Genomic DNA, 15,636 nt, shown 5'->3' on the forward strand with positions numbered 1-15,636 from the left:
AGCATGATGCAAAATGCTACATGTGTATTTTAAGTAAATCCATCACAACGTATTTTTCACTATAGCCTATACTATGCCCACCAATGTCAGACAGTGGCACTGGGATGAGACTCTTTGTAAGAGGACCAGTACTGCATATCCTGTGATATCGATAGGTGAGCACTGTTGAGGTCATACGAGCCTATTGATTTTGTGTCTCTCGCAAAACAACCGTGCCCAAAGGCATATATATATTGTTCACGAAGGCTGTGCTCACTCACTTGTAAACCACGTTTATCAAACACCTAATATTTAATATCAAATAGACAACATTTTATTTATTTTGACCACTCGAAATAGCCTACACATGTCCAAAGGTGGCATAATGGATAGGCTACACTCTGCCTAAAGAAGACTTGTCTGGTCCTTAAATTACAAAAATAACAAGATGACTGGCTGGGTTTGTGGAGAGGCAGAGTTGTCAATTATAGCAGTGCTGATGGGAAATCTCCGTCTATTAATTCCGAAATGTCTGCTTCTAAGAATAGCCGATAGTCAATCCTCGCCCTGCGTACCCTCGCAAAGCGCAGTCGTTCCCAAGGGACGCACGTTTGAATGCGCAACTGTCTCCCAGAGCGCACATCCCCGACCCCGCACAAACAGTCCTTAACCTGACAACGCGCTGTCAGCGTGTTCCCTAAAACGGCGCAATCTTACGAACCGATGGTATTTACATGCGTTAAATCAAGGCAGGTGAGCTGTGCGCACCTCACATTGGCTAAGAACACATTCGGACAGTAGCGGTCGAAGGTACAGTTACATTCTGGAGTTAGAAGGGGGAAGGAACAATGAATCGGTGGGGGTGTGTGCGTCATGTCCTGCCAGAGATTTGGAGACGAACAGCGCCGATTTGATTAGCTAGCTTGCCAGCTGATCGGAGCTAACTGTTTCGCTTGGGGTGTGTTTCACAAGCTGATATCCTGAGAGCCCCCATCCGAATTTCGTTCTCAACTGCCTCCTCCTCTCCCTCTTTTTTTCTCAGGGTTGCTTGACGGAGAGTACCGAGGCTAACAGAGAGCTCAACACTGGCAGAAATAAGGAAAAGAGAGATCAGAGTGTTCTCGTGCATGGATTGCCCTCACTCGGAGAAGATGGGCAGATCCTGCGCGACCCGAAGCCCAGTGAAGCCCAGCGGCTGTGGGAACCCGGAGATTTCGCCGCTCTCCCCTCGCGATTGATGGTTCTACTCTCCATCACCGTGTGTCCCTTCTTGGATGTTATGACGCTTGGATTGGTCTTCTTGTACTGAAATGCCTGTAATGGCTCTGGCGAAAGGGATGACAACTTACCAGCGAGCACATACAATTTAATCGATCCTTGTGATTAGCTAATTTTGCATCCGAACAAATAAATGTGTTGTAAATAAGAAGAAGATGAAAAAGAATTAACGTCGGATATCTCACAGTGGAGATTGCAAATGCATGGGAGTAAACGTGAGCGAGAGGTGACCGAAGGCAGATGATAGCTATAGCCTACTGTGCCAAATATTGCGGATGTTACGAAATAAATAAAATAATGACATTTGAATAAAATGTTCCTGCTTTAAAGAGATGTTGATAGTTTACTCACCAGAATGTGCAGATAAAAATAAAATAAAATAAAAAAACTCATTCTAAATGTTTTAATTTAGTTCACTTGGTCAGTACGCCTCAATAACCAAATTGTAGCTATGCAAATTACAACCTGAATTTCCAAGGAAAAGCACGAGGAGCAAAGGGAGGGAGAGAGAGAGATCTGGAAAATATCAGGATGGAGCCACAAAAAGCGATAGGTTTACTCAATAATTAGCTACATGGCCGTGGAAAAAGGTTGGGCATGATTTTGGACATAAAATGTTAAGGTGATGATGGACCATTTTGTATTTTGAAGTGGGCAACGAACCTGTGAACTACAAAACACAAGGCACAATTTTCCCATTTTTATTTTAATATAATTTTTTGTTCATTTTTTTAATTTTTTTTTAGCTAGCCTATATATTTTCCTCTGCCAAGAAACCAAAGCATCAGTTCCTGGAGCCCAATCGTCATATTAACGCAAGAAGACAAATGTGTACTCCAGTTATCCACGTATTAAGTTTGGAAGCAGATGGGATGTAATGTGGTGTGGTCGCGTTGAACATTCGCCCCCTTCTCTCCTTTTTCGTGAAGACTGGCATTTGGTGTCTGTAGAATGGCTCGGTTCGGAGATGAGGTGCCGTCCAGGTATGGCGGAGGACCAGGACACGCGCAAGTGGGACCCGGCCGCGGCGGTAGCAGGCAGGGCGGCCCGCCGGGTGCTCCTCAGAGAATGTACAAGCAGTCAATGGCCCAGCGAGCCAGAACTATGGCCCTGTACAACCCTATACCAGTGCGGCAAAACTGCTTCACTGTCAACCGGTCTCTGTTCATCTTCAGTGAGGACAACTTTGTGAGAAAATACGCCAAAAAAATCACAGAATGGCCATATCCTTTTAAATGCCCCCACTGTGAGTAGCCTACCTCAAGGCCCACAGCTGAAGGTATGCACTTGCATGCAATATGTAAGGTCACCTGAATATGTTTCAAGCCGTAGCCTACGGTTACGATGAATCCCATTGCTGCTGGTTTAATGATAGTTTTGTAGAAAATGGTTTTTTCTATGTGCTTTTTTAATGTGGTACCATTAAGGGTTTTCACATATTTGTACAAATTATTGCAAAATGAATAGATACTATTTATGGTGGGTATTCGGTGTGTTACGCACGGGAGTGAGGTGCACTGTGTGACGCGGAGGCTTGCTGATGTCAGCATGTGCAGTCTCTCAGAGAGAGAGAGAGAGAGAGAGAGAGAGAGAGAGAGAGAGAGAGAGAGAATGAGAGCGAGAGAGAGAGAGAGAGAGAGAGAGAGAGAGAGAGAGAGAGAGAGAGAGAGAGAGAGAGAGAGATGGTGAAAAGGGGGAGATAAGGGGAGGGGGGACAGCCACCATTTCCTATATTCCAAGAGCTCCAGGAGAATTTAGGGGACATATGTGCTTGGCCAAGGCTCTTGCGTTCCTTTGTAGCCTACCATGATAATCATTTTAAGGACAGAGGGGTTATTTAACTCTGCAGGGAAATGGCAATTATTAGTCTTATTAAGAATGCTTTACTTACTGTATGTGTACATTCAATTTTAGCTTTTTCCTGCAATGTTTACTTCTACAGTCCCATTTTTAAATAAGAATTGAAACTCTGGTCAACATATTCTTCAATACATGTATTTTTTGTAGAAAGTGGAAAAACTAAGGTCTGTGATGTATGTTATTCCCATGGCTTCATTGACATTTGCATTCTTTAGGATCTGATTTGGCAAGCTTGATCAACAACCAGCATCTGCTTATTGGAATCTGATTATTTTTCACATAGTATGTCCAGAGAGGGCCATCATGTTCCACCCCTAATGATTTCCTCCCATAATTCACTGAAGCTCAAGAGAAAAAAAAATGGCCAGAAACAGTTAGCAACCTTAAAAGTCTTGAATTAAAGGGCTAGTGCATCCCAAATGAGAATTCTTTCATCATTTACTCTCCCTTGTGCTATAGCAAATGTGTTTGACTTTCTTTCTTCAGCAGAACACAAACAAGATTTTTAGACGAATATTTTAGCTCTGTTGGTGCTTTCAATGCAATGAAAGGTGTACAGAAATTTGAGTCTCCAAAAAACACATAAAAGCAGCATAAAGTCATCCATACATCTCAGGTGGTTAAATGTATACATTCAGAAGCAATTTGATAGGTGTGAGGCAGATACAGATCAACATCAAAGTCCTTTGTTTCTTTACTATAAATCTGCACTTTCATTTAGAGTAAAAAATGTACTTAAACATTGACCTGTATCTTACCCACAAATATCATATCGTTCCTGAAGGTATACATTTAACCACTGGAGTCAAAGCTACAAAGGTCTGATCACCATTCACTTGCATTGTATGGATCTATAGAGCTGATATACTCTTCTTAAAATCTTCATTTATGTTCTGCAGGAGATAGAAAGTCACACACACCTGGGATGGCATTTTTTGGGTGAACTATACCTTTAAGAACCCTCCTCACTCCTGCCTTTTTATTATAGCCTACCTTTAAGGATTTAAAATCAACAAAACATCACCCCACACACTTCCTTTTGACACTGCCAGAGTCTTTAGTGAGTGTTGACCTCGAATACTGTCTGTGAGCCACTTTATATCAGTAAGTCTCATTCTCATGATGGATCTCATGATGTATCCACTGGCAAAATCTAATGAGGCCTTTGTGGTCCAAAGACTTGAACTCAGCTTAATCACTTAATCAATCAAGTGTTTTAGTGTATATAGTTTTTACTTAAAGTATTCTATTTTATATCTTATAGAATTATCTGATAAAAAAAACATATGTATTGCAGATTTATAAATATAAAGAGTGTGTTACATTAAACTTGATCAGCATTTGCACCCACAGACATAGATTAGATGAGAAATCAGGTTGAAATATTTATGGTTAACATACATTGCATCTGTTCTTTCACTCTTTCACCCTCTCTGCAGAGTTAATGGAACCATGAAAAGATATTTGCAATGTCTACATTGCAATATCTCTCTCTCTCTCTCTCTCTCTCTCTCTCTCTCTCTCACTCTCTCTCTCTCTCTGCATTTATGAGCTACCTTTCTGCACTGTAAATGGAGTGTAATCATATACCTGTATTTTAGTTTAATTGAGATCTATGAAACTGCAGCCTATCTGGAGTGCACATACTGTATGTACATCTATCTGAGGTGAATTTTATATGTGCTCAAATTCAATTCTGTGTGTCAAAACATTCATCTAGCCAGGAAAGACTGAATTGATTGGATTTTGCACCTGAAGCCTTTTCATGTGTTCTCAATTAAGATGATTGCATGAATGGTTCAACAAAAATGTAGTTGATAGAAAAAACTAATAATTTAAAATGTACATGAACAGTTTTTCACGCAAGAACGACAGAGAAGAAAGGATGGCAAATTAATGATAGAAAGACACTGTACTATTAATAGATGGGTTGGAAGAAAAGAGAGAAAGAGTGGTTAAGTGGACACCAGAGGGAGACAGAGAGATTGTGAGAGGTTACTCTGAGTCGTGAGCCCTTGTGTTATTCTTCCATGTGTAGAGGCAGTGATCCACATTCAGTCTGCGGAATTTAAATGATTTATTCCGCTTTTCTTTCCCGTTCTCTCTCAATACGCTTTCTTCTACATTTTCTTAAGAAAAGTATGATGACCATGTATTTATTTTTGTACAGCATTTTTATGCATTGTCAATAGATGCCTGCTTAGAAAATCAAGCTAGTTATGTTCTAGTAGGCGCTGACATACCTAGATCTAGCATATGTGTCAATGTTTCAAAGAGTCAAGATATAATCTGGCACAAACACACACACACACACACACACACACACACACACACACACACACACACACACACACACACACACACACACACACACACACACACACGTTTGTAATTGTTCTTCTCTTTTAATGACATACCAACCCGTCTCCTTTATCACTAGCATGTCTCTTGCACTCTTCTTTTCCGTCATTCCCCCCAGGCTAAAAATAAATGCAGCGAACTGAAAGAGTAGTTTTCAATGGCATGTTCTCCTTCCCTCCTGCATTTCTGCCTCCTTGGAGTCTGTTCTCTGTTGTATGCATATGGGCCCTGGACAGAAATCGCTGTATAACTGTATACCGTGATGACTAGTGTTTGGATAAGATATAACCATACAGTAGTTTTTAAAATGGCTGCAGAATGTGCCATGGCTCTAAAGTAAAGCTGTGTTAGGAAAGAGGACATAGTGTTGTGACTATATCAGGTTTTAGGATTGGCCGGTGAATCTGTATAGATTTGGCATGAGGGTTTGGCAAGAGCAGGTCAGTATTTGTCCTCAAATATAATCTTTTGTTGAGTAGTGAAAAAAAAACACACACATCTAGATCAAATGTATCAGGTTTATTTATATATATATACACTACCTGTCAAAAGATTTAAAAAACTTTCACATTCTTTATTATATTTTTTTTTTTCTCCACATTTTACAATGATAGTAAAGTCATCAAAATTATGGAATAATAGAAATTGAAATATGGGAAACCTGTGTTATATTTTAGCATCTTCAAAGTGGCCACACTTTGCCTAGAATTTGCAGAAATGTACTCTTGGTATTTTCTCAACCAACTTCTTGAAGTATCACCCTGGGATGCTTTTTAAACAGTATTGAAGGAGTTCTCATCTATGTTGGGCACTTAGTGGCTGCTTTTCTTAATTATTTGGTCCAAGTCATCCATTTCAAAAACTTTTTTTTTTATTAAATTGTAGTTTTATAATTAAATTAATATGTTGGCAAAATTATATTTTTGTCTACAAAACAATTTTCACACATTTAAGCATACGGCTTCAGAGCAAAAGATTTTTAAGATCATACAAAACATTTCAGGCAAGTGACCCCAAACTTTTGGGTAGTGTACACACACACACACACACACACACACACACACACACACACACACACACACACGCACACACGCACACACACACACACACACACACACACACAAGCACACGCACACGCATACACACACACACACACACACACACACACACACACACACACACACACACACACACACACGAGGCACCGATGTAAAGTGGTTATTCTGTATATTGTATGTATTTGATCACAGTATTAATAGTATTGATTTTCCTGAGAGATAATCTTTACTCACCCTCACTCATAAACAAAAAAATCTATTCTTGGAAATCTTGTCTTATTTACAAGGTGCACAACATACAGTTGTGATAAATAAACTGTGTAGTTAAGAGTATAAAACATTTAAGTTTGATCTAAAAAAAAAAAAAAAAAAACTCTTTCGGTCTTTGGAAGCAGGAAAGCAGAATTAAATATAAAAGGAGAGAATGCACAGACTAGACTCTATAAAAACAGATGAAAGAATTCATTTTGGAATAAGAGAGTGACAGAGAGAGACTGCCTGTCTGTTTATAAATAATATAGGTGGAAGCATGCATAAATGTACACATGCATAAATGCATACATATCGCTGTCACTCAAAAGTGTGACAAATTCTTGGTCCCCCTTTGAAATTAATTTTAGAAACGTCACTATTTTTATTGAATCACTAACACCGGAAATTTATTTGAGAGTACAGTAAATAAAGCTTCTTTGGACAATACAGCTATGTCATCAGGCAAATGCCGTTTTAAAGTATCCCACCCATCTCTTCTGGTTGACAACACATGTTCCTGTCTGTCTTAACTATGTGTATGATGAGGTATAAAGGACAGTCTCTGTGGTTCAAACAGTTACAATGTACATGTGTAGGAATGTGCATGTGTGTGTGTGTGTGTGTGTGTGTGTGTGTGTGTGAGTAATTCATTTAACAGGAAGTTATTAAAAAATAGATATAGTGTTCAAACTAAGATGAAAAATATTTGGACACTTACTGGTAGTCAAGCTTAGAGGAACATATGTGATAATCTACAAATGTGGTTACGCTGCTAGGACACTTGTGTTCAGCTTGAGGGAAAATTATGTCACACATACAAGGGATAATGCACAGTCAGCCAGTTGTTATCGCACACATGGCTCTCTGGAATGCTCGATTGTGATTGGTCAATGGCACCATCCCCTGTCAGAAATTGCTCTGTAACTACTGCAGATCTGTGGATTTAGACATTTAGATTGCTCATCCGGGTTCTGCGAGCCATCTCTGCTGCTTCTCGGCTCACTTTGTGAACTCTACATTTTATTATAAAATAATTTAAACTCAAATCCATGTTTAATGTCCATTAATTAATTTATTTGGCATGTAGTCTTGTAATAGGCTGAAGTTTGAGGAGTCAGACTATCTTTTTTACCAACAGAACTCTGATGCAAACTGGAGGTGTATTTTAGCTGTTCAGCGATTTATTTATTTAGAATAATTACATAATTTCGCAAATAAATACTTTAAGTTTATTGATATTAATACTTTATGTTATTCTATTATCCCATACTTAATCACCTTTGGACTAGTTGGTTAAAAGTAACTGCGTTTACATTTCTGCATTGACCAAAGTTTCTTTATAATGTAAGGATTAGCATTATTTGTTTGCAGATGCCACTTGGTTTGTGATTGTTTTTGGATTTTATAATTCTTATTAACTATGTTTGGCTTTTGTAGAGTTGTGGTTATGCTGTGCTGGACCTCTGTGGTGTAAAAGTGCCAAGATTTGTCTATTCACATAAAGTTGGATGTGATGCAAGAAGGTTTGTAAAAGATTATAGAAAATGAATATGTCTGTGCGTGAAATTAGAAATGGCATTCAAGTAACACTTTGGCATAAGAACTTTTGTTAGCTACTTATAAGAGTCTTTTTATTTCAGATAAGCAAAGTGTGGCTATGCTTATATATGTCTGTGTTTGTGTTTGCTTCCGGGTCCAATCTGGTGGTTTCATACCTGGGTCTGGGTCTAAATGAGTGTAGTCATCCGTAATGTTGTAGCTCAGCATTGTTCAGCTGCTGCAAAAGAGGCAGACAGAGGCTACGAAGCCATTTATGAACATATACACTTACCTTTCCACCTTTCATGTAAACAAACACCCTCACCATAGGTCTGTAATCCAGAGAAACCTGGAACTCCTTATCTGTCTTCTGTGGTTGGATGATCTGTATTACAGGAATAGATTACCACAAAATGAAAATTCTGTCATTATTTACATACAGTATCCTAATGCCAGCCAATATGACTTTCTTTCTTACGTGGATCACACAAGGGGAATTTTACATTTAATGAATGTGAATAGTTGCTAAAAACATTATATAAACCACACTAAAATAAATACAACCCATGCACTATATTTCAAGTATGAGTTTAGGTTAATTTGATTTGAGTGAATAATAACTTAAAGTTTGGTCTCTTCATTACACAAAGTGATCGAATGGCTTCAGAAGACTTGGACTATAGTGCACGAGTTGTATCAACTGCTTTTACTATGGTTTTATGGTTTATTTATTTATAGTTTTGTCATAGTGTCATTATATGGCAAAAAAAACTCTGCAGACTTGAGAATATGAAGAATATGAAGTTTTGGAGCGATATAAGGGTGTGTAATTAATTACCGAATTTACATTTTTGTGAACTTTTCCTTTAATGACATTTGAAATGTGTTGGTATGTACAATGTGTCCCTGTGCAATGCAGCAAGTATGTGCTAGCGTTCTTCTTCACTGGCCTCTCATGTTTTTCATTTTCTCTCTCTTTCTATATCTTGTTTTCCAGTTGTGAATTATTCATTCCTGTGGCTGGGTGGTATGTGTGCGAATGTGTGTGTGATGCTGACTTGGTAGAAATCTATTCTGGGCACAGAGTGGGGAAAAAAGATGTGGAGGCTTGAATTTTTATGCTAGTGCTCCTGTAGTCACGTGCTGCTACTGCTAATGCCCATCGCCACTACCACATTCTTCTACATACTCCCTTATGTCTACCAGATACACAAACACACAGTGTTTTCTACATTATATATATACACTCACATTACTGCAACCACTGTTTTTATTTTAAATTCTACTGTCTTATTATTTCAAGAACACACAGAGACATGCATTTTATCATTACAACCACTATTACTACCCATATCGCTAACAGCTCTCAGCCATACACACACATATATGCATGGTTGGCACTACCATTGCCAAACTCTGGCAAATGTTTGCCACTTTTGAAGTTTTAAAATAAGGGACACTTAAATGGGTTTAGCAATAAATGCGTTGAGTTTAATACAAATGGTATATCCTTTCTTACAGTATATGCTAAAATGAGAACTTTCCTGGCCCATGACATATCAAATAAATACATCATTTATATGTAAAAAAATATATTTATTTAAATGTTTTGATTATTTGTGTACTTTTTTATAGTTTTTATTTATTTAATTGTATTATTTTTTTACTTCACCTGTGCTTGTCTTTATGATTGTATTCATAATTTCTTTATCTTATTGAACATTTATATAGAAAAAACTCTATATAAATTTTTCAGACGGACCCTTACCACACCCTTCACAGTATTAGCATGTTTTAGCATAATGTGGATCCCTACCCACCACATTTTCCAACTTATATCAATGTTAAACTGGTGATCTGGAACAATTTCACTGTGATGCCATCTTATTAGTGTAAATACGGGACAAATCACATCATTTTATCTTTAAATACGGGACGATCCCATATTTTACGGGACGGTGGCAACCCTATGTGTGGGTAGGCTACCCTGTGCTAGCCAGATGTATGGAGCACATGTTTCATCGATACACATTTTGTTTAAAAGGTACTGGGCTGATATTATGAGCATTTAGGAAGTTATGATTAGGAATAACAGTGAGGCATGGAAAAAAACTGCCATTGGTCACTTTACATGCCACTTAAACAGTCTCTTCCACTCTAAGTGGACAGTTCTTTGCCAGAATAAGCTGGAAAATTTACTTTAAGTTGCAAGTCAAAAGTCTGGGTATGTGAGACTAGCCTGTGTTTACTATACTGCAAACCAGTGTTTATATATATCACATAACATGCCATATGTCCAGTGTTGAGTAAGTTACTCAAAAGTGATTCATTACAAATGACTAATCACTAATTGAGTATTGTAATCAGATCAAGTACTTCATCGGAAAAGTAATCAGATGAGTAATTACTTTTAAGTTACTTTTTAAATAACTTTTTACAGAAAGGCATTTGATTTTCTGCTCAGCAAAGTCAATATAATGTCTATACTTCCTCCTTGTTTATTGAAGTGTTAGGGTGTGCACTCTTCAGCTGTCATAAAACACGAACAGATATTCACATAATTCATGTTTTAAATGTATTATACGTATATAATATTATTTTGGAAGTATGTGTGACCCAAGTAATTTAAATTATTTAACTTAATTGAAAGTCAGTAACTGTAATTTGAATAGTGGCATTCTAAATGTAATGTCCTACACTACATTTTGTACTAAAAAGTCATTAAATTGCAGTCATTAATTACTTTGTAATTAAATTGTACCCAACGCTGCATATGTCATCTGTATAAATAACATGAATAATTAATAATTACGTAATTGTCAATTATTTCCTTTGATATTGTATCCAAAATTATACATTTCTTTAAATAGAATGAGAATTTTATCAAAATAATTTAATGTCATTCTTTTTGTGTATGGGGAAAATTACAAGGCATAGTCTTTATGTAAGCTGCACCTCCAAATACAAGCTTAGAACGTTGTTCCTTCATTATCGCTGTTATATTGTTATATTATAATGGGAGCTTTCTAGTTTTGTTGCACAATTACTGATATGCTTATGTACTCAATGAACATATCTGCAGTTGGTTACAGTGCTCAACCACTGAAAATAAATGTGGAGTGTCTATTTGCACCCCAGTGCAAATAGCATCTGCCACGCAGGACTTTTATCCCCAATAGTCTGGTGGAACCACAGATATATATGACAAACTAAACAATAAATGTCTCTGCAGTTGGTTGTGGTGTAAAGACAGTGTGAATGTGTACTGTTGTCCTAGCGACCGCGGTTCACATTTTGTCAAACTCTTAATAGTTTACTTAATTAGTTTACTGTTAATATTTCATTTAATACTACTTAAAATAATAGATAAAAAGGAATATAAATGTTGATTTCTTTGGAGAAGTGCAAAGAAGGGTTTGATCTGGAGGCAGGGTCTGTCAGTCACACTAGTTTTCGCAGCTCTGCATTGCTTGTGTGTAGATTGCATCACGGTATTACTACATTGCAGTGACCATGTTTTTTTGGCAGAAACCATAGTTTTAATTCCGTTAACCATGGTGATAATATAGAAATATGGTGGTAATATACAGTAGTAACCATGGTTAATTTTGTGGTTTCTGTAAATTGACCAAAAATACCATGGTGAAACTATGGTTTCACCACAGTAAAAAGGTTATTTTTCAAAGGTAAGGTTAAGTTTAAGGGTAGGGGTTAATAGTGTGTCTGTTGGACTCTAAATAAACACAATAAACACACTGCAGTGATGCCCATATACTGTAAATTAGTATTTAAATACAGGGGCAATTAGTATCTACCATTATTTGTATCAACCCGGGTGCAAATAAAATCTACTACTATGTGCACTGGGGAATTTTTTTTTTAATTCAAAAGTTTAATTCAACGGGAATAGATCTAAATATAATTCTGTAATTGAAACATGTCACGATTAGTTAATTGTAGCAGCCATAATTGTAATCTCGATAATTGTTTTAATTAATTGCGCAGACCTATTGTGCGTATCAGGAGGCTGATTCGTAAATTTATAGAGAAGAGAGTTGCATGTCCCTGTGGAAAATTGTATTGCTCAGATGTTGCTCTTTCACAGCTCAGGATACATTGGGAAAAAAATTAGATACAGTAAGACCATAGTATAGTAAAACAACTTTAATAGCATGGCTAAGATACCATGGTCTTGGAAGAATTTGATGAAATATGCTTGGAAATCTCTGACTTTTGATTGCAGACTTTAGTATCTTGGCAAATCTGATCACTTCTTGAAACTATAGAATAGACACCTTTGAGATTACTGAAGTCTTTTTCTCATTTGCTTTCAATACTATGTCACACTTGAGGTTTCCTCATAATGCCACGTTTATAGCATTATTACATGTAAATAATCTAGAATAGTGCTAGTGAATAATCCTTGTAAACCGATCACAAGTATTAATCCTGTTGGAACAGACTGAATAAAGGTTAAAAGAATGGGTAAATGAGCGATTAAAGTGGGAAGAGATGGAGAGACTGTTAGTGCTTGTAACTACAAGCCTATCTTTCATAGCTGCATTAAGCGAGGGAAAAAACGGCCTTGTTTCTAGTTAATAAATTATACAGGCTTCAGCTCCAGAATGCTAGGAATAGTATTAGAAAAGAAAATAGCCTGGGACCTTACAGCCAGATGAGGAAATCAATACATATTTACATTTCACTGGCTGGGCTTCTCAGGTCGCTCTGTAGAGTGCTCCGCCGTCTACTACAGCTAATTACCGAACCAGTGATTCACACACGCAAATGCACACACATTCTCTCTTACTGAAAGACAGACGTACTCACTTAATCACTCATGTACAGTGTTAGTGGATTAGCCTGCACTATAACTGTGTCAGTCTGATTGCGTCAACTCACTCTGCTTCTGTGCGCTACATTTTAACGTGTCTACTCAGCCATTTTGATACCACTGCTTTGTACAGGTCTTTCGTAGATTGAAAATCTTAAATAAAAACAAGTTATGGTGGGAAGTGCTTGATGAGACTTTTTTTTTGTTCATATTTTCTGCGCTGATTGTGAGGGAAGTGCTGTGGAATTCTGTGAAACTGAATTTATATATGGCAAAATGGAGCTGAAAGTGCTACACTCTTGTTGGTTTCTCAAAGTAATATAAAATTAGCCAAAATATTTTATGGAAATGTTTTATGAATTATAGACATTAGAATTCTGAAGAAATTAGAGGTGCTTTCTGTTGATCTCTTGTTCACTGATTCTGTGCAGGCTCAAATTAACGAAACAGACTTCACTTGTGTGTGTGTGTATATAAGTGTTTGTCAAAGTCCTCTTTTACGATAAGCTGCTAGGTAAGGTTATCTGATTTCTTAATTGTACGTGTAATGGGAGCCAGCTGGTAGATAGCTGTGCAGTGTGTAAACCTCACTCTCCTTTCCTCAAGACGTGCACTAGCGACTGACGCTAGAGGCTGCAGCCTTTAACCTCCTTGTTAGTGCACCCGCCTCGCATGCTGGAGACCCTGGTTCGAGTCCTGTTCGGAGTGGGGTGAGTAGGACCGGTTACATACATCTACTGTTTTTCACAGTGTATCATTTGAAAGAATATGTGGACGATAATATATGTCCTGTTCATATGTGTTTTATTACACCTGTGCAGTTGTCACAGACTTTTAATGAAGTTTCCACATGACTGCTTAGTTTATATATTTATTGTTTATAAATGTACTGTTTGTAAAAAAAACACAGTACTGTATATACTGAAAGCTTCTGTTCAGAGGCTAAATTCCTTGTGTGTGTGAGCAGATCTGAGCATTAACACTCCAATATCTAAAATTATCAGATAGTAATACCACGGTACTTTGATAATGTATATAGTTTTTTTTACGCAAATTGACGCACCATTCTGTATTCGTATGATACTTCAAGAAAACTCAAAGAATACCACGGTACTACCATTGTACTTCACTATATGATTACCATATTCATATACTATAGTTTTTACATTACGCGTACTTCAAAGAATGCCATGATATTACTATGGTACTTCACTATATGATTACCATATTCATTGACCATTGTATTTTCATGGTTGTGGCAGGGTGGGGGCCAGGTTGTGATTATACACACCCGGTCCCTTATCAGGGTAATTAAGCCTCTGAGAGGGATAAAGGCCGATGGCAGATGGTGGTCGACGAGAGAGAGATAGTTTACGGACATATGTCCGTCATGTGTGTGTTTGTCTTTTGCTTCAGTTTTATATTAAACTATTATTTATATTATCAAGCCGTTTCTCGCCTCCTCCTTTCCATTGAACTGATTACAATGGCGCTCTCAGGTTATGGTTTATGTGCAAAAAACATGGTAATGTCATGGTACTTTTTTAATGTGTTTTTGTGTAGGCTACTAAGTGTTTTGATGCTTTTTTTTCATTCACTGGCTGCACACTTGTTCAACTTAAAGACCTTCTTCATCACTGGCAAATTATATAATGCATTTGTAGGTTTGGTTTCATTTGTTTGTAGATAAACATCCCCTGCAACTAGCATTATCTTTATTTTCTGTGTTGTTCGGTTTTCCATGAATGTGTTGGTGACTCTCCAATTATTCAGCATCTTTCAGAGTCATTCAGATTGAATCATGAACCGATTCAGTCTGCTTTGCCATCACATGTGACCAATTCATTGTAAAGAACCTACTCAAATTAGTGATTCATTTGTGAAATGGACATCTTTAGTTCTTATTCAAAACTACCGCAGTGAACACCATTAACATGGCATGTAGCAGTGTAGATTTGTCAATGATATGCTACTACTTAATCGAAAATATAGCATAGGTACTGAAAAGCTACTTGATTTAAAGCTAGAGAAGCTACCAACTAGCTACTGAGAAATTGATTTAGTCTTGTAGCTTCACTATTTGTAGCAAAGCTACCGCCCATTCACTGGAACCTTCTACCTTCTTCTGCCTTCATCTACATCTTTTTGTCTCATTTTAGATTATATTATTTTCCTTAACTCAGTCTTCTTGTCTCAACTTGTCTCTCCATCTCTGTTCATCCATCTCTTCATGGAGCAGTGTGTCAGGCAATGGTGCTGACAGTGCAGACATCACTCAGCTGAACGAAGATGGGCTGATGGAGAGATATGATGAATGTGTAGGTTCAGTTGAAGAAGGAGAGTGAGGGAGCAGCCGGCGAGAGGACAGGGAGGAGAGGCAGAGAGATGAAGGGAGGGAAAATGTTAGATTGACACGATGGGGTGCTGAGAGTGCTTCTGAGAGGCAAGATTTTAGAAGGAAACTTGACACACATG

The 15,636-nt window shown here is 37.5% G+C and overlaps 1 protein-coding gene across 1 annotated transcript in view; it reads left to right on the forward strand.

Annotated features, from left to right (window-relative positions):
* Nucleotides 1-2,071: 2,071 nt before the first annotated feature.
* The window catches only part of cacna1aa (calcium channel, voltage-dependent, P/Q type, alpha 1A subunit, a), a 123,340-nt gene continuing 109,775 nt past the window's right edge, over nt 2,072-15,636 (forward strand). Inside the window, exon 1 of the mRNA XM_052131564.1 lies at nt 2,072-2,480. Within this exon, the coding sequence (XP_051987524.1) occupies nt 2,209-2,480 (272 nt within the window). The 5' untranslated portion in view covers nt 2,072-2,208. The remainder of the gene's footprint in view (nt 2,481-15,636) is intronic.

This window comes from Xyrauchen texanus, chromosome 8, assembly GCF_025860055.1.
Source record: "Xyrauchen texanus isolate HMW12.3.18 chromosome 8, RBS_HiC_50CHRs, whole genome shotgun sequence".
Classification (NCBI taxonomy): Eukaryota; Metazoa; Chordata; class Actinopteri; order Cypriniformes; family Catostomidae; genus Xyrauchen; species Xyrauchen texanus.